Source organism: Petromyzon marinus, chromosome 75 (assembly GCF_048934315.1).
Source record: "Petromyzon marinus isolate PM22_M1 ecotype Great Lakes invasive population chromosome 75, UKy_Petmar_22M1.pri1.0, whole genome shotgun sequence".
In the NCBI taxonomy this organism is placed as follows: domain Eukaryota; kingdom Metazoa; phylum Chordata; class Hyperoartia; order Petromyzontiformes; family Petromyzontidae; genus Petromyzon; species Petromyzon marinus.
In genome coordinates, this window is record NC_133741.1 from 7,640,094 (window position 1) to 7,660,623 (window position 20,530).

The window sequence follows — 20,530 nt, forward strand, 5'->3', positions numbered from 1 at the left end:
GTGAGTGGATGGGTGAGTGAGTGCATGAGTGGGTGGGTAGGTGAGTGAGTGAGCGGGTGAGTGGTTAGGGATAGTGAGTGGCTGGGTGATTGGGGCGAGTGAGTAGGTGAGCGAGTGAGTGAGTGGTTGGGGTGAGTAGGGGAGTGGGTGAGTGGGTGGGTGGGTGGGTGAGTGAGTGAGTGGGTGGGTGAGTGAGTGAGTGAGTGGGTGGGTGGGTGGGTGAGTGCATGAGTGGGTGGGTGGGTGAGTGGGTGAGTGAGTGAGTGGGTGAGTGAGTGGGTGAGTGGGTGAGTGAGTGGGTGGGTGAGTGAGTGGGTGAGTGGGTGGGTGGGTGAGTGGGTGAGTGAGTGGGTGAGTGAGTGGGTGGGTGGGTGATTGGGGCGATTGAGTAGGTGAGCGAGTGGGTGGATGAGTGAGTGGGTTAGTAAGTGGGTGGGTGATTGGGGCGAGGGAGTAGGTGAGCGAGTGGGTGGGTGAGTGGGTGGGTGGGTGAGTGGGTGGGTGGGTGGGTGAGTGGGTGGGTGGGTGGGTGAGTGGGTGGGTGGGTGGGTGAGTGGGTGGGTGGGTGGGTGAGTGGGTGGGTGGGTGGGGTGAGTAGGTGGGTGGGTGAGTGCATGAGTGGGTGGGTAGGTGAGTGAGTGAGCGAGTGGGTGGGTGGGTGAGTACATGAGTGGGTAGGTGAGTGAGTAGGTGAGTGGTTGGGGTGAGTAGGGGAGTGGGTGGGTGAGTGGGTAGGTGAGTGAGTGAGTAGGTGAGTGAGTGGGTGGGTGAGTGAGTGAGTGAGTGGGTGGGTGAGTGAGTGGGTGAGTGAGTGGGTGGGTGAGTGAGTGGGTGAGCGTGCGGGAGAGTGGGTGAGCGTGCGGGTGAGTGGGTGAGCGTGCGGGTGAGTGGGTGAGCGTGCGGGTGAGCACCTGGTGAGGCCACCCTTGATGTAGTAGAGGAGACACTCTGACATGAGAGGATCCTCGTTCAGGTTGACCAGGTGGGGAGTCTGCAGGTGGGAGGGGAGACGCTGACACCACAGCCGCTCTATCCACTGCTTGATGGACACGGCCCAGCAGCATCACCCTCCCACTCGCCCACCTGCTCACCACCCCACCCCCACCACCAACGCTCCACCGCCACCCACCCACCCACACAGCCTGCAATCCACCCACCCACCCACACAGTCTCCCCGACACCCACCCACCCAGCCTGCAATCCACCCACCCACCCACACACTCTCCCTGACACCCACCCACCCAGCCTGCAATCCACCCACCCACCCACTCAGTCTCCCCACCACCCACCCACACAGCCTGCCCACCACCCACCCACTCAACCTGCAATCCACCCACCCACCCACCCACTCAGTCTCCCCAACACCCACCCACACAGCCTGCCCACCACCCACCCACTCAACCTGCAATCCACCCACCCACCCACCCACTCAGTCTCCCCAACACCCACCCACCCAGCCTGCAATCCACCCACCCACACAGCCTGCCCCACCACCCACCCACACAGCCTGCCCACCACCCACCCAGCCAGCCTGCAATCCACCCACCCACCCACTCAGTCTCCCCGACACCCACCCACACAGTCTCCCCACCACCCACCCACCCAGCCTGCCCACCACCCACCCACCAACCCACCCACTCCTCCCCCCCCACCTTCTTGGGTGTAAACACTCCCAGGGTCCCTCCGTCCTCCCGGATGGCGACGCCCATCTCGGCCAGCAGCGCCTCCCTGCAACGCGCACACACAAATACAAAGGTCCCCCAGGTAGCCTCGATCAGCACCGCCGGGGCAAGTGCTCGCAAGGAGCAGCGATAGGCGGTGCCGGCGAAGGCTGCCGCTGTGGCGCAAACAGAGGTGGGGGTGGTCACCACCACCATCACCACCACGCCCGGCCGCCTTTGTCTCCCCAAGACGCACAAACACTCACCCACCCACCCACTCACCCACCCAGTCACTCACCCACTCACCCACTCACTCACCCAGTCACTCACCCACTCACTCACCCACCCAGTCATCCACCCACGCACCCACCCACTCACCCACCCACCCACCCACTCACCCACCCACCCACCCACTCACCCACTCACTCACCCACCCACTCATCCACGCACTCACCCACTCACCCACTCACCCACCCACCCACTCACCCACTCACTCACCCACCCACTCATCCACGCACTCACCCACTCACTCACCCACCCAGTCATCCACCCACCCACCCACTCCCCCACCCACCCACTCACCCACTCACCTACCCACCCACTCACCCACCCACTCAATCACCCACCCACTCACTCACTCACCCACCCACTCACTCACTCACTCACCCACCCACTCACTCATCCACGCACTCACACACTCACCCACGCACCCACCCAGTCACCCACCCAGTCACTCACCCAGTCACTCACCCACCCACCCACTCACTCACTCACCCACCCACCCACCCACCTCTCAGTGCGGATGGACTCCGTCTTACGGAGTTTCTCCTCCCACGTCTCGTTGAGCTCAGCGATGATTTTTTCCGATTCCTGTGCGGAGAATCGCACGGTGGGTGGGTGGGTGGGTAAGGAGCGGGCGGGAGGGGGGGTGGGAGGCGATTAAGCCATACTTCACCTCTCCGGACAACGTCGCGTCCCGCCTCGAACCTTCACAACCTCACCCCGTACGGACAACGGAACACTGGGGGCCGAGTTTTGTTCGGATGGGGCGATCGACGCTAGAGTTGCACCGGGCCCCCCACCATTACAGACAATCACACGCGGGGCTAAGCGCGTCGACCCTTTGACCCACGCGGGTGATTTTCGGTGGGGCGACTCCTTAGGGGCGGTACAATCCCGTGGTCGAGTTTCGCTCTAATCGGACCGAGTTTACCCGAACGAACCTGAAAGGAAATGACGCGTTTTATATATTTTTTTTCCGGGCGGCTCAACGTTGCCACGCGCTAAACAGACGGGGCTAAACGCATCGACCCTTTGACCCACGGGGGTGATTTTCGGTGGGGCGACTCCTTAAGGGCGGTACAATCCCGTGGTCGAGTTTCGCTCTAATCGGACCGAGTTTACCCGAACGAACCTGAAAGGAAATGACGCGTTTTACATATTTTTTTTTTTTCCGGGCGGCTCAACGTTGCCACGCGCTAAACAAAAAGGGCTAAACGCGTCGACCCTTTGACCCACGGGGGTGATTTTCGGTGGGGCGACTCCGTATGTGCGGTACAATCCCGTGGTCGAGTTTCGTTCGAATCGGACCGAGTTTACCCGAACGAACCTGAAAGGAAATGACGGGTTTTACATATTTTTTTTTTCCGGGCGGCTCAACGTTGCCACGCGCAAAACAAACGGGGCTAAACGCGTCGACCCTTTGACCCACGGGGGTGATTTTCGGTGGGGCGACTCCTTAGGGGCGGCACAATCCCGTGGTCGAGTTTCGCTCGAATCGGACCGAGTTTACCGAACGAACCTGAAAGGAAATGACGGGTTTTACATATTTTTTTTTTCCGGGCGGCTCAACGTTGCCACGCGCAAAACAAACGGGGCTAAACGCGTCGACCCTTTGACCCACGGGGGTGATTTTCGGTGGGGCGACTCCTTAGGGGCGGCACAATCCCGTGGTCGAGTTTCGCTCGAATCGGACCGAGTTTACCCGAACGAACCTGAAAGGAAATGACGGGTTTTACATATTTTTTTTTTCCGGGCGGCTCAACGTTGCCACGCGCAAAACAAACGGGGCTAAACGCGTCGACCCTTTGACCCACGGGGGTGATTTTCGGTGGGGCGACTCCTTAGGGGCGGCACAATCCCGTGGTCGAGTTTCGCTCGAATCGGACCGAGTTTACCCGAACGAACCTGAAAGGAAATGACGGGTTTTACATATTTTTTTTTTCCGGGCGGCTCAACGTTGCCACGCGCAAAACAAACGGGGCTAAACGCGTCGACCCTTTGACCCACGGGGGTGATTTTCGGTGGGGCGACTCCTTAGGGGCGGCACAATCCCGTGGTCGAGTTTCGTTCGAATCGGACCGAGTTTACCCCCCCTTCCCTTCCCTTGGCCAGCCGCTCGAGCACTACCAGCGCCCGGTTCGCGAACCTTGAGCCTCTCGATGGCCTCCTCCCCGCCCGGCGTGGCCAGGATCCGCTCGTGAAGCCGGGAGACGGAGGTAGCGGCGGCCCCGGACGAAGACCCCGCGGGGGCCGGCTGGTCGCCCTGCCCAGGCCCGTGGAGCTGCCGGAAGTTGTTGTTCTCAAGGTCCTTGATATCTGAGGGGGGGGGGGGGTGGTCACGTGGGGGTCACGTGGGGGTCACGTGGGGGTTGGGTTAGTGCCGAGTCAACCCGCACGGCCGCCGCGAACCCCACCCACCCACACGGCCACCGTGAACCCCACCCACACGGCCACCGTGAACCCCACCCACCCACCCACACGGCCACCGTGAACCCCACCAACCCACCCACACGGCCACCGTGAACCCCACCCACCCACACGGCCGTCGTGAACCCCACCCACCCACACGGCCATCGTGAACCCCACCCACCCACCCACACGGCCACCGTGAACCCCACCCACCCACCCACACGGCCATCGTGAACCCCACCCACCCACCCACACGGCCACCGTGAACCCCACCCACCCACCCACACGGCCACCGTGAACCCCACCCACCCACCCACACGGCCATCGTGAACCCCACCCACCCACCCACACGGCCGTCGTGAACCCCACCCACCCACCCACACGGCCACCGTGAACCCCACCCACCCACCCACACGGCCACCGTGAACCCCACCCACCCACCCACACGGCCATCGTGAACCCCACCCACCCACACGGCCACCGTGTGCTAAGCTCAGCTGCATGATGCCAAGCTGCAAGCTAAGAAGCCATTCAGGGAGTCCACCGTGCAATGGGACATGGGGTTACCTGACCACCATCAAAACCGTCACCGCCACCATCACAAACACCAACACCACCAACAGCAGCAGCACAACAGCAGGGTGCAGGCAAAGCAGTTGCAGAGCCCCACAGACTCATCATGCAGACTCACAGACTCACCACACAGAGACCCACAGACTCACCACACAGAGACCCACAGACTCACCTCACACAGACACCCACAGACTCACCTCACAGAGACCCACAGACTCACCTCACACAGACACCCACAGACTCACCACACAGAGACCCACAGACTCATCACGCAGAGACCCACAGACTCACCACACAGAGACCCACAGACTCACCTCACACAGAGACCCACAGACTCACAGAGACTCACCACACACACAGAGACTCACCACACACACAGAGACTCACCACACACACAGAGACTCACCACACACACAGAGACTCGCTCACACAGAGACTTACTCGCACAGAGACTCACTCACACAGAGACTCACTCACACAGAGACTCACGACACACACAGAGACTCACAACACACACAGAGACTCACCACACACACAGAGACTCACACACACAGAGACTCACTCACACAGAGACTCACTCACACAGAGACTCACTTGCACAGAGACTCACTCACACAGAGACTCACTCACACAGAGACTCACCACACACAGAGAGACTCACCACACACGCAGAAACTCACTCACACAGAGACTCACAGAGACTCACCACACACAGAGACTCACTCACACAGAGACTCACTCACACAGAGACTCACTCACACTGAGACTCACTCACACAGACACTCACTCACACAGACACTCACTCATCCAGAGACTCACTCACATAGACACTCACTCGCACAGACACTCACTCGCACAGAGACTCACTCGCACAGACACTCACCACACACACAGAGACTCACTCACACAGAGACTCACTCACACAGAGACTCACTCACACAGACACTCACTCGCACAGACACTCACTACGCAGAAACTCAATCACTCAGAGACTCACTCACACAGACACTCACTCACGCAGAGACTCACTCACGTAAAGACTCACTCACACAGAGACTCACTCACACAGAGACTCACTCGCACAGACACTCACTCACACAGAGACTCACCACACACACAGAGACTCACCACACACACAGAGACACACCACACACACAGAGACTCACCACACACACAGAGACTCACCACACACACAGAGACTCACTCACACAGAGACTCACTTGCACAGAGACTCACTCACACAGAGACTCACTCACTCACACAGACACTCACCACACAGACACTCACTCGCACAGAGACTCACCACACACGCAGAAACTCACTCACACAGAGACTCACAGAGACTCACCACACACAGAGACTCACTCACACAGAGACTCACTCACACAGAGACTCACTCACACTGAGACTCACTCACCCAGAGACTCACTCACGCAGACACTCACTCACACAGACACTCACTCACACACACAGACACTCACTCACACAGAGACTCACTCACTCACACAGAGACTCACTCACACAGAGACTCACTCACACAGAGACTCACTCACTCACACAGAGACTCACTCACACAGACACTCACTCACACAGAGACTCACTCACTCAGAGACTCACTCACACAGACACTCACTCACTCACACAGACACTCACCACACAGAGACTCACTCACACAGAGACTCACTCACATAGAGACTCACCACACACACAGAGACTCACCACACAGAGACTCACTCACACAGAGACTCACCACACAGAGACTCACCACACAGAGACTCACTCACACAGAGACTCACCACACAGAGACTCACTCACACAGAGACTCACTCACACAGAAACTCACCACACAGAGACTCACTACTCACACAGAGACTCCCTCACACAGAGACTCACACAGAGACTCACTCCCACAGAGACTCACTCACACAGACTCATCACACAGAGACTCACCACTCACACAGAGACTCACCACTCACACAGAGACTCACTCAGACACTCACACAGAGACTCACACACACAGAGACTCACTCACTCTGAGACTCACTCACACAGACACTCACACAGAGACTCACCACACACAGAGACTCACACACACAGACACACAGAGACTCACCACACACACAGAGACTCACACTCACACAGAGACTCACACACACACAGACACACAAACACTCACACAGAGACTCACACACACACACAGACACACACAGACTCACCACACACACAGAGACTCACACTCACACAGAGACTCACACACACACAGACACACAGAGACTCACCACACACACAGAGACTCACACTCACAGAAACTCACCACACAGAGACTCACCACTCACACAGAGACTCCCTCACACAGAGACTCACTCCCACAGAGACTCACTCACACAGACACTCACTCACACAGACTCATCACACAGAGACTCACCACTCACACAGAGACTCACCACTCACACAGAGACTCACTCAGACACTCACACAGAGACTCACACACACAGAGACTCACTCACTCTGAGACTCACTCACACAGACACTCACACAGAGACTCACCACACACAGAGACTCACACACAGAGACTCACACTCACACAGAGACTCACACACACAGACACACAGACACACAGAGACTCACCACACACACAGAGACTCACACTCACACAGAGACTCACACACACACACAGACACACAGACACACAGAGACTCACCACACACACAGAGACTCACACTCACACAGAGACTCACACACACACACAGACACACAAACACTCACACAGAGACTCACACACACACACAGACACACAGAGACTCACCACACACACAGAGACTCACACTCACACAGAGACTCACACACACACACAGACACACAGACACACAGAGACTCACCACACACACAGAGACTCACACTCACACAGAAACTCACCACACAGAGACTCACCACTCACACAGAGACTCCCTCACACAGAGACTCACACAGAGACTCACTCCCACAGAGACTCACTCACACAGACACTCACTCACACAGAGACTCACTCACACAAACTCATCACACAGAGACTCACCACTCACACAGAGACTCACCACTCACACAGAAACTCACTCAGACACTCACACAGAGACTCACACACACAGAGACTCACTCACTCTGAGACTCACTCACACAGACACTCACACAGAGACTCACCACACACAGAGTCTCACACACAGAGACTCACACTCACACAGAGACTCACACACACAGACACACAGACACACAGACACACAGAGACTCACCACACACACAGAGACTCACACTCACACAGAGACTCACACACACACACAGACACACAAACACTCACACAGAGACTCACACACACACAGACACACAGAGACTCACCACACACACAGAGACTCACACTCACACAGAGACTCACACACACACAGACACACAGAGACTCACCACACACACAGAGACTCACACTCACACAGAGACTCACACACACAGAGACTCACCACACACACAGAGACTCACACACACACAGAGACTCACACAGACACTCACACAGAGACTCACCACACACACAGAGACTCACACAGACACTCACACAGAGACTCACTCACTCACACAGAGACTCACTCACTCACACAGAGACTCACACTCACACATAGACTCACCACACACACAGAGACTCACACTCACACAGAGACGCACCACACACACAGAGACTCACACATAGACTCACACACACACACAGACACACAGACACACAGAGACTCACCACACACACAGAGACTCACACAGAGACTCACACACACAGAGACTCACTCACTCACACAGAGACTCACTCACTCACACAGAGACTCACTCACTCACACAGGAGACTCACTCACTCACACAGAGACTCACACTCACACAGAGACTCACACACACACAGAGACTCACCACACACACACAGACACACAGAGACTCACACAGAGACTCACCACACAGCTGCTATGCATTGCCTGTGGGTCACACAGCAGCAGCGCCAAGCAAGAGACCAGCAGTGGATAGAGCAAAACAGCTGCAGGCGCCATGGTGGTGGTGATGATGGTGGTGGTGGTGATGATCGTGATGGTGGTGATGGTGATGATCGTGATGGTGGTGATGATGATGATGGCAGTAATGGTGGTGATGGTAGTGATGGTGGCAGTGATGATGGTGGTGATGGTGGTGACGGTGATGATGATGGTGACGATGGTGATGGTGGTGACGGTGATGATGGTGGTGATGATGATGGTGGTGATGATCGTGATGATGGCGGTAATGGTGGTGATGGTAGTGATGGTGGCAGTGATGATGATGGTGGTGATGATGATGGTGGTGGTGATGATGATCGTGATGGTGGCGGTGGTGATGATGGTGGTGGTGATGATGATCGTGATGGTGGCGGTGATGATGATGGTGGTGGTTACACACATTTAGTTCCGTGTGGTTCCAAACGAGATTGAGCTGATGTGTCTTAAGAGGGGAGACACGGGGAGAGAGACACGGGGAGAGAGACACGGGGAGAGAGACACGGGGAGAGAGACACGGGGAGAGAGACACGGGGGGTGAGACACGGGGGGAGAGACACGGGGGGAGAGACACGGGGAGAGAGACACGGGGAGAGAGACACGGGGAGAGAGACACGGGGAGGGAGACACGGGGGGTGAGACACGGGGAGAGAGACACGGGGAGAGAGACACGGGGAGAGAGACACGGGGAGAGAGACACGGGGGGTGAGACACGGGGAGAGAGACACGGGGAGAGAGACACGGGGGGTGAGACACACGGAGAGACAGGCTGTGGTGAACCCGGCCCCGGTGAGTCCCCGGTGAGTCCCCGGTGAGCCACTCACTGTCCACGACGTCCCCAGTGAGTCCCCGGTGAGTCCCGGTGAGTTCCCGGTGAGTCCCCGGCGAGCCACTCACTGTCCACGATGTCCCCGGTGAGTCCCCGGTGAGTCCCCGGTAAGCCCCGGTGAGTCCCCGGTGAGTCCCCGGCGAGTCACTCACTGTCCACGATGTCCCTGGTGAGTCCCCGGTGAGTCCCCTGTAAGCCCCGGTGAGTCCCCGGTGAGTCCCCGGCGAGTCACTCACTGTCCACGATGTCCCCGGTGAGTCCCCGGTGAGTCCCGGTGAGTCCCCTGTGAGTCCACGATGTCCCCGGTGAGCCCCCGGTGAGTCCCCGGTGAGTCCCCGGTAAGCCCCGGTGAGTCCCCGGCGAGTCACTCACTGTCCACGATGTCCCCGGTGAGTCCCCGGTGAGTCCCCTGTAAGCCCCGGTGAGTCCCCGGTGAGTCCCCGGCGAGTCACTCACTGTCCACGATGTCCCCGGTGAGTCCCCGGTGAGTCCCGGTGAGTCCCCTGTGAGTCCACGATGTCCCCGGTGAGTCCCCGGTGAGCCCCGGTGAGTCCCCGGTGAGTCCCCGGCGAGTCACTCACTGTCCACGATGTCCCCGGTGAGTCCCCGGTGAGTCCCCGGTAAGCCCCGGTAAGTCCCCGGCGAGTCACTCACTGTCCACGATGTCCCCGGTGAGTCCCTGGTGAGTCCCCGGTGAGTCCCGGTGAGTCCCCGGTGAGTCCCCGGCGAGTCACTCACTGTCCACGATGTCCCCGGTGAGTCCCCGGTGAGTCCCCGGTAAGCCCCGGTAAGCCCCGGTGAGTCCCCGGCGAGTCACTCACTGTCCACGATGTCCCCGGTGAGTCCCCGGTGAGTCCCCGGTAAGCCCCGGTGAGTCCCCGGTGAGTCCCCGGCGAGTCACTCACTGTCCACGATGTCCCCGGTGAGTCCCCGGTGAGTCCCCGGTAAGCCCCGGTGAGTCCCCGGCGAGTCACTCACTGTCCACGATGTCCCCGGTGAGTCCCCGGTGAGTCCCCGGTGAGTCCCGGTGAGTCCCCGGTGAGTCCCCGGCGAGTCACTCACTGTCCACGATGTCCCCGGTGAGTCCCCGGTGAGTCCCCTGTGAGCCCCCGGTGAGTCCCCGGTAAGCCCCGGTGAGTCCCCGGTGAGTCCCCGGCGAGTCACTCACTGTCCACGATGTCCCCGGTGAGTCCCCGGTGAGTCCCCGGTAAGCCCCGGTGAGTCCCCGGCGAGTCACTCACTGTCCACGATGTCCCCGGTGAGTCCCCGGTGAGTCCCCGGTGAGTCCCGGTGAGTCCCCGGTGAGTCCCCGGCGAGTCACTCCCTGTCCACGATGTCCCCGGTGAGTCCCCGGTGAGTCCCCTGTGAGCCCCCGGTGAGTCCGCGGTGAGCCCCCGGTGAGTCCCCGGTGAGTCCCCGGTGAGTCCCCGGCGAGCCACTCACTGTCCACGATGTCCCCCAGGCCCTGTGAGTCCCCGGTGAGTCCCCGGTGAGTCCCCGGTGAGCCCCCGGTGAGTCCCCGGTGAGCCCCCGGCGAGCCACTCACTGTCCACGACGTCCCCCAGGCCCTGTGAGCGTAGCAGCAGCTTGAGGCGAGAGACCTCCTCCTTGAGCTCCCGGATGAGTCGAGCGTTGGGGTCCTCGTTCACCACGGCGTTACACTTTATCTGCTTGGCCCTGTCGGCATACCTACGGGGTGGTGAGGAGGTGGTGAGGAGGTGGTGAGTGAGGGGAGTGAGTGGTGAGTGGGTGAGTGAGTGAGTGAGAGTGAGTGAGTGTGAGTGAGTGAGTGAGTGGTGAGTGAGTGGTGAGTGAGTGGTGAGAAAGGTGAGTGAGTGAGTGGTGAGTGAGTGAGAGTGAGTGGTGAGTGAGTGGAGAGTGAGTGAGAGTGAGTGGTTGAGTGGTGAGTGTGAGTGAGTGAGTTGTGAGTGAGTGAGAGTGAGTGAGAGTGAGTGAGAGTGAGTGAGAGTGAGTGTGAGTGAGTTGTGAGTGAGTGAGAGTGAGTGGTGAGTGAGTGGTGAGTGAGTGAGAGTGAGTGGTGAGTGAGTGGTGAGTGAGTGGTGAGTAAGCGTTTGGATCCTCGTTCACCACGGCGTTACACTTTATCTGCTTGGCCCTGTCGGCATACCTACGGGGTGGTGAGGAGGTGGTGAGGGAGTGGTGAGTGGTGAGTGAGTGGTGAGTGAGAGTGAGTGGTGAGGGGGTGGTGAGTGAGTGGTGAGTGAGAGGTGGGTGAGTGAGTGGGTGGGTGGGTGAGTGAGGTAGTGAGTGGGTGAGTGAGTGGTGAGTGAGTGAGTGGTGAGTGAGTGGTGAGTGAGTGGTGAGTAAGCGTTGGGATCCTCGTTCACCACGGCGTTACACTTTATCTGCTTGGCCCTGTCGGCATACCTACGGGGTGGTGAGGAGGTGGTGAGGGGAGTGGTGAGTGAGGGGAGTGAGTGGTGAGTGGGTGAGTGAGTGAGTGAGTGAGAGTGAGTGAGTGTGAGTGAGTGGTGAGTGAGTGGTGAGTGAGTAGTGAGAAAGGTGAGTGAGTGAGTGGTGAGTGAGTGAGAGTGAGTGGTGAGTGAGTGGAGAGTGAGTGAGAGTGAGTGGTTGAGTGGTAAGTGTGAGTGAGTGAGTTGTGAGTGAGTGAGAGTGAGTGAGAGTGAGTGGTGAGTGAGTGGTGAGTGAGTGGTGAGTAAGCGTTGGGGTCCTCGTTCACCACGGCGTTACACTTTATCTGCTTGGCCCTGTCGGCATACCTACGGGGTGGTGAGGAGGTGGTGAGTGAGGGGAGAGAGTGGTGAGTGAGTGGTGAGTGAGTGAGTGGTGAGTGAGAGTGAGTGGTGAGTGGGTGAGTGAGTGAGTGGTGAGTGAGTGGTGAGAAAGGTGAGTGAGTGAGTGGTGAGTGAGTGAGAGTGAGTGGTGAGTGAGTGGTGAGAAAGGTGAGTGAGTGAGTGGTGAGTGAGTGAGTGAGTGGTGAGTGAGTGGTGAGTAAGCGTTGGGATCCTCGTTCACCACGGCGTTACACTTTATCTGCTTGGCCCTGTCGGCATACCTACGGGGTGGTGAGGAGGTGGTGAGGGAGTGGTGAGTGGTGAGTGAGTGGTGAGTGAGAGTGAGTGGTGAGGGGGTGGTGAGTGAGTGGTGAGTGAGAGGTGGGTGAGTGAGTGGGTGGGTGGGTGAGTGAGGTAGTGAGTGGGTGAGTGAGTGGTGAGTGAGTGAGTGGTGAGTGAGTGGTGAGTGAGTGGTGAGTAAGCATTGGGATCCTCGTTCACCACGGCGTTACACTTTATCTGCTTGGCCCTGTCGGCATACCTACAGGGTGGTGAGGAGGTGGTGAGTGGTGAGTGAGTGGTGAGTGAGTGGTGAGTGAGTGGTGAGTGGGTGAGTGAGTGAGAGTGAGTGAGTTGTGAGTGAGTGAGAGTGAGTGAGAGTGAGTGGTGAGTGAGTGGTGAGTGAGTGGTGAGTGAGTGAGTGGTGAGTGAGAGTGAGTGGTGAGGGGGTGGTGAGTGAGTGGTGAGTAAGCGTTGGGGTCCTCGTTCACCACGGCGTTACACTTTATCTGCTTGGCCCTGTCGGCATACCTACGGGGTGGTGAGGAGGTGGTGAGGAGGTGGTGAGTGAGGGGAGTGAGTGGTGAGTGGGTGAGTGAGTGAGAGTGAGTGAGGGTGAGTGAGTGAGTGAGTGGTGAGTGAGTGGTGAGTGAGTGGTGAGAAAGGTGAGTGAGTGAGTGGTGAGTGAGTGAGAGTGAGTGGTGAGTGAGTGGAGAGTGAGTGAGAGTGAGTGGTTGAGTGGTGAGTGTGAGTGAGTGAGTTGTGAGTGAGTGAGAGTGAGTGGTGAGTGAGTGGTGAGTGAGTGGTGAGTGAGTGGTGAGTAAGCGTTGGGATCCTCGTTCACCACGGCGTTACACTTTATCTGCTTGGCCCTGTCGGCATACCTACAGGGTGGTGAGTGAGGGGAGTGAGTGGTGAGTGAGTGGTGAGTGGTGAGTGAGTGGTGAGTGAGTGGTGAGTGAGTGAGTGGTGAGTGAGTGGTGAGTGAGTGGTGAGTAAGCGTTGGGATCCTCGTTCACCACGGCGTTACACTTTATCTGCTTGGCCCTGTCGGCATACCTACGGGGTGGTGAGGAGGTGGTGAGGGGAGTGGTGAGTGAGTGGGTGAGTGAGTGAGTGGGTGGGTGGGTGGGTGGGTGAGTGAGTGAGTGAGTGGTGAGTGAGAGTGAGTGGTGAGTGAGTGGTGAGTGAGTGGTGAGAAAGGTGAGTGAGTGAGTGGTGAGTGAGTGAGAGTGAGTGGTGAGTGAGTGAGTGGTGAGTGAGTGGTGAGTGAGTGGTGAGTAAGCGTTGGGGTCCTCGTTCACCACGGCGTTACACTTTATCTGCTTGGCCCTGTCGGCATACCTACGGGGTGGTGAGGAGGTGGTGAGGGAGTGGTGAGTGAGAGTGAGTGGTGAGTGAGTGGTGAGTGAGTGGTGAGTAAGCGTTGGGATCCTCGTTCACCACGGCGTTACACTTTATCTGCTTGGCCCTGTCGGCATACCTACGGGGTGGTGAGGAGGTGGTGAGGAGGTGGTGAGTGGTGAGTGAGTGGTGAGTGAGAGTGAGTGGTGAGGGGGTGGTGAGTGAGTGGTGAGTGAGAGGTGGGTGAGTGAGTGGGTGGGTGGGTGAGTGAGGTAGTGAGTGGGTGAGTGAGTGGTGAGTGAGTGAGTGGTGAGTGAGTGGTGAGTGAGTGGTGAGTAAGCGTTGGGGTCCTCGTTCACCACGGCGTTACACTTTATCTGCTTGGCCCTGTCGGCATACCTACGGGGTGGTGAGGAGGTGGTGAGGAGGTGGTGAGTGAGGGGAGTGAGTGGTGAGTGGGTGAGTGAGTGAGAGTGAGTGAGGGTGAGTGAGTGAGTGAGTGGTGAGTGAGTGGTGAGTGAGTGGTGAGAAAGGTGAGTGAGTGAGTGGTGAGTGAGTGAGAGTGAGTGGTGAGTGAGTGGAGAGTGAGTGAGAGTGAGTGGTTGAGTGGTGAGTGTGAGTGAGTGAGTTGTGAGTGAGTGAGAGTGAGTGGTGAGTGAGTGGTGAGTGAGTGGTGAGTGAGTGGTGAGTAAGCGTTGGGATCCTCGTTCACCACGGCGTTACACTTTATCTGCTTGGCCCTGTCGGCATACCTACAGGGTGGTGAGTGAGGGGAGTGAGTGGTGAGTGAGTGGTGAGTGGTGAGTGAGTGGTGAGTGAGTGGTGAGTGAGTGAGTGGTGAGTGAGTGGTGAGTGAGTGGTGAGTAAGCGTTGGGATCCTCGTTCACCACGGCGTTACACTTTATCTGCTTGGCCCTGTCGGCATACCTACGGGGTGGTGAGGAGGTGGTGAGGGGAGTGGTGAGTGAGTGGGTGAGTGAGTGAGTGGGTGGGTGGGTGGGTGAGTGAGTGAGTGAGTGGTGAGTGAGAGTGAGTGGTGAGTGAGTGGTGAGTGAGTGGTGAGAAAGGTGAGTGAGTGAGTGGTGAGTGAGTGAGAGTGAGTGGTGAGTGAGTGAGTGGTGAGTGAGTGGTGAGTGAGTGGTGAGTAAGCGTTGGGGTCCTCGTTCACCACGGCGTTACACTTTATCTGCTTGGCCCTGTCGGCATACCTACGGGGTGGTGAGTGAGGGGAGTGAGTGTGAGTGGGTGGTGAGTGAGTGGTGAGTGAGTGGTGAGTAAGCGTTGGGATCCTCGTTCACCACGGCGTTACACTTTATCTGCTTGGCCCTGTCGGCATACCTACGGGGTGGTGAGGAGGTGGTGAGGGAGTGGTGAGTGAGAGTGAGTGGTGAGTGAGGGGTGAGTAAGCGTTTGGATCCTCGTTCACCACGGCGTTACACTTTATCTGCTTGGCCCTGTCGGCATACCTACGGGGTGGTGAGGAGGTGGTGAGGGAGTGGTGAGTGGTGAGTGAGTGGTGAGTGAGAGTGAGTGGTGAGGGGGTGGTGAGTGAGTGGTGAGTGAGAGGTGGGTGAGTGAGTGGGTGGGTGGGTGAGTGAGTGAGGTAGTGAGTGGGTGAGTGAGTGGTGAGTGAGTGAGTGGTGAGTGAGTGGTGAGTGAGTGGTGAGTAAGCGTTGGGATCCTCGTTCACCACGGCGTTACACTTTATCTGCTTGGCCCTGTCGGCATACCTACGGGGTGGTGAGGAGGTGGTGAGGGAGTGGTGAGTGGTGAGTGAGTGGTGAGTGAGAGTGAGTGGTGAGGGGGTGGTGAGTGAGTGGTGAGTGAGAGGTGGGTGAGTGAGTGGGTGGGTGGGTGAGTGAGTGAGGTAGTGAGTGGGTGAGTGAGTGGTGAGTGAGTGAGTGGTGAGTGAGTGGTGAGTGAGTGGTGAGTAAGCGTTGGGATCCTCGTTCACCACGGCGTTACACTTTATCTGCTTGGCCCTGTCGGCATACCTACGGGGTGGTGAGGAGGTGGTGAGTGAGGGGAGAGAGTGGTGAGTGAGTGAGTGGTGAGTGAGAGTGAGTGGTGAGTGGGTGAGTGAGTGAGTGAGAGTGAGTGAGAGTGGGTGAGTGAGTGAGTGAGTGGTGAGTGAGTGGGTGAGTGGTGAGTGAGTGGTGAGTGAGTGGTGAGAAAGGTGAGTGAGTGGTGAGTGAGTGGTGAGTGAGTGGTGAGTGAGTGGCGAGTGAGTGAGTGGTGAGTGAGTGAGTGGTGAGTGAGTGGTGAGGGGGTGGTGAGTGAGTGGTGAGTGAGGGGAGTGAGTGGTGAGCGAGTGGTGAGTGAGTGGTGAGGGGGTGGTGAGTGAGTGGTGAGAAAGGTGAGTAAGTGAGAGTGAGTGGGAGTGAGTGGTGAGCGAGTGGTGAGTGAGTGGGTGGGAGTGAGTGGTGAGTGAGTGGTGAGTGAGTGGTGAGTGAGTGAGTGGTGAGTGATTGGTGAGTGGTGAGTGAGTGAGAGTGAGTGGTGAGGTGAGTGAGTGGTGAGTGAGTGAGAGTGAGTGGTGAGTGAGTGGTGAGTGAGTGGTGAGTGAGTGTGTGAGTGAGTGGGGAGTGGGTGAGTGAGTGAGTGAGTGGTGAGTGGGTGAGTGAGTGGTGAGTGGTGAGTGAGTGTGTGAGTGAGTGGTGAGTGGGTGAGTGAGTGAGTGAGTGGTGAGTGAGTGGTGAGTGGGTGAGTGAGTGGTGAGTGGTGAGTGAGTGTGTGAGTGAGTGGTGAGTGAGAGTGAGTGGTGAGGGGGTGGTGAGTGAGTTGGGAGTGGGTGGTAGTGATAGTGATGGTGGTGATGATGGTGATGGTAGTGATGGTGGTAGTGATGGTGATGGTGGTGGTAGTGATGGTGATGGTGGTGGTCGTGATGGTGGTGATGGTGGTGGTAGTGGTCGTGATGGTGGTGGTGGTAGTGATGGTGGTGATGGTGATGACGGTGGTGATGATGGTGAAGATGGTGATGGTGGCAGTGATGATGGTGATGATGGTGATGGTGGCAGTGATGATGGTGATGATGGTGATGGTGGAAGTGATGGTGGTGATGATGGTGATAGTGCTAGTGATGGTGATGATAGTGAAGATGGTGTTCGTGATGGTGGTGATGTGGTAGTGATGGTGGTAGTGATGATGGTAGTGGTAGTGGTGGTGCTAGTGGTTGTGATGGTGGTGGTGCTAGTGGTGGTGATCGTGGTGATGGTGGTAGTAGTGATAGTGATGATGGTGGTGGTGGTGGTGATGGTAGTGATGGTGGAAGTGATGATGGTAGTGGTGGTGGTAGTAGTGATAGTGTTAATGGTGGTAGTAGTGATGATGGTGGTGGTGATGGCAGTGATGGTGGTAGTAGTGGTAGTGATGGTGGTGATGGTGGTAGTAGTGATAGTGATGATGGTGGTGGTGGTGATGGCAGTGATGGTGGTAGTAGTGGTAGTGATGGTGGTGATGGTGGTAGTAGTGATAGTGATGATGGTGGTGGTGGTGGTGATGGTAGTGATGGTGGTAGTAGTGGTAGTGATGGTGGTGATGATGGTGACGGTGGTGATGGTGGTAGTAGTGATAGTGGCGATGGTGATGGTAGTGGTGATGGTAGTGATGGTGGTAGGAGTGGTAGTGACGGTAGTGATGGTGATGATGGTGGTGGTGATCGTGGTGGTGATGGTGGTGGTGATGGTGGTAGTAGTGATAGTGATGGTAGTGATGGTAGTGATGGTGGTAGTAGTGGTAGTGGTGATGGTGGTAGTGATGGTGATGATGGTGACGATGGTGATTATGGTGACGGTGGTGACGATGGTGACGGTGGTGATAGTGATGGTAGTGATGGTGATGATGGTGACGATGGTGACGATGGTGATGATGGTGACGGTGGTGACGATGGTGACGGTGGTGATAGTGATGGTAGTGATGGTAACGATGGTGACGATGGTGATAGTGATGGTGATGATGGTGGTAGTGATGGTAGTGATGGTGATGATGGTGATGATGGTGGTAGTGATGGTGATAGTGATGGTAACGATGGTGACGATGGTGATGATGGTGACAATGGTGATGATGGTGATGATGGTGGTAGTGATGGTGATGATGGTGACGATGGTGACGATGGTGATAGTGATGGTAGTGATGGTGATGATGGTGGTAGTGATGGTAGTGATGGTGACGATGGTGATAGTGATGGTAGTGATGGTGATGATGGTGACGATGGTGATGATGGTGATGATGGTAGTGATGGTAGTGATGGTGATAGTGATGGTGACGGTGACGATGGTGATGATGGTGGTAGTGATGGTGATGATGGTGATAGTGACAGTGATGGTGGTAGTGATGGTGATGATGGTGACGATGGTGATGATGGTGACGATGGTGATGATGGTGACGATGGTGATGATGGTGACAGTGATAGTGATGGTGGTAGTGATGGTGATGATCGTGACGATGGTGATGATGGTGACGATGATGATGGTGATGATGGTGGTAGTGATAGTAGTGATGGTGACGATGGTGATGGTGGTGGTAGTGATGATGGTGATGGTGACGATGGTGACGATGGTGACGATGGTGACGGTGGTGGTGACGGTGGTGATGACGGTGACGATGGTAGTGATGGTAGTGATGGTAGTGATGGTGATAGTGATGGTGACGATGGTGGTAGCGATGGTGATGATGGTGGTAGTGATGGTAGTGATGGTGATAGTGACGATGGTGGTAGTGATGGTAGTGATGGTGATGATGGTGGTAGTGATGGTAGTGATGATGATAGTGATGGTAATGATGGTGACGATGGGGACGATGGTGACGATGGTGATGGTGGTAGTGATGGTAGTGATGGTGATGATGGTAGTGATGGTGATAGTGATGGTGATAGTGATGATAGTGATGGTGACGATGGTGACGATGGTGACGATGGTGATGATGGGGACGGCACCTCAGGGTGCCCAGCGTCTCATCGTAGTTGATGTCGGCTGGACTGAGAGCGGCCACCATCGCCGTGCGGGAGTTTCCACCTACAGAGAGTCATGCCACAACACCACCACTCACCTAGAGTCAGGCCACAACACCACCACTCACCACTCACCTACAGAGAGAGTTATGCCACAACACCACCAGTAACCACAACACCACCACTCACCACAACACCACCACTCACCTACAGAGAGAGTCAGGCCACAACACCACCAGTAACCACAACACCACCACTCACCTAGAGAGTGTTAGACCACAACACCACCACTCACCACAACCACTCACCTGGAGGCAGGCCACAACACCACCACTCACCACAACACCACCACTCACCACAACACCACCACTCACCTACAGAGAGTCAGGCCACAACACCACCAGTAACCACAACACCACCACTCACCACAACACCACCACTCACCTATAGAGAGGTAGGCCACAACACAACCACTCACCACAACCACTCACCTGGAGGCAGGCCACAACACCACCACTCACTACTCACCTAGAGTCAGGCCAAAACACCACCACTCACCACTCACCTACAGAGAGAGTCAGGCCACAACACCACCAGTAACCACAACACCACCAGTAACCACAACACCACCACTCACCACAACACCACCACTCACCTACAGAGAGAGTCAGGCTACAACACCACTAGTAACCACAACACCACCACTCACCACAACACCACCACTCACCTAGAGAGTATCAGGCCACAACACCACCACTCACCACAACCACTCACCTAGAGGCAGGCCACAACACCACCACTCACCTGCAGAGAGAGTCAGGCCACAACACCACCAGTAACCACAACACCACCACTCACCACAACACCACCACTCACCTAGAGAGAGTCAGACCACAACACCACCACTCACCACAACCACTCACCTGGAGTTAGGCCACAACACCACCACTTACCACAACACCACCACTCACCTATAGAGAGGCAGGCCACAACACAACCACTCACCACAACACCACCACTCACCTACAGAGAGAGTCAGGCCACAACACCACCAGTAACCACAACACCACCACTCACCACAACACCACCACTCACCTAGAGAGAGTCAGGCCACAACACCACCACTCACCACAACCACTCACCTGGAGTCAGGCCACAACACCACCACTTACCACAACACCACCACTCACCTATAGAGAGGTAGGCCACAACACAACCACTCACCACAACACCACCACTCACCTACAGAGAGAGTCAGGCCACAACACCAGTAACCACAACACCACCACTCACCTAGAGTCAGTCCACAACACCACCAGTAACCACAACACCACCACTCACCTAGAGAGTCAGGCCACAACACCACCGCTCACCTAGAGGCAGGCCACAACACCACCAGTAACCACAACACCACCACT

At 56.9% G+C, this 20,530-nt stretch overlaps 1 protein-coding gene across 1 annotated transcript in view; it reads right to left on the reverse strand.

Moving 5' to 3' along the window:
• Positions 1-20,530, reverse strand: part of LOC142907203 (kinesin-like protein KIF1B) — a gene marked incomplete at its 3' end in the record, with an annotated part of 63,985 nt that overhangs the window by 14,909 nt on the left and 28,546 nt on the right. The window contains exons 6-11 of the mRNA XM_076056466.1: positions 19,098-19,176; positions 11,329-11,471; positions 4,090-4,259; positions 2,452-2,531; positions 1,653-1,728; positions 912-991 (exon numbers count right to left, since the gene is read on the reverse strand). Coding sequence (XP_075912581.1) covers positions 912-991; positions 1,653-1,728; positions 2,452-2,531; positions 4,090-4,259; positions 11,329-11,471; positions 19,098-19,176 — 628 coding nt within the window. The remainder of the gene's footprint in view (positions 1-911; positions 992-1,652; positions 1,729-2,451; positions 2,532-4,089; positions 4,260-11,328; positions 11,472-19,097; positions 19,177-20,530) is intronic.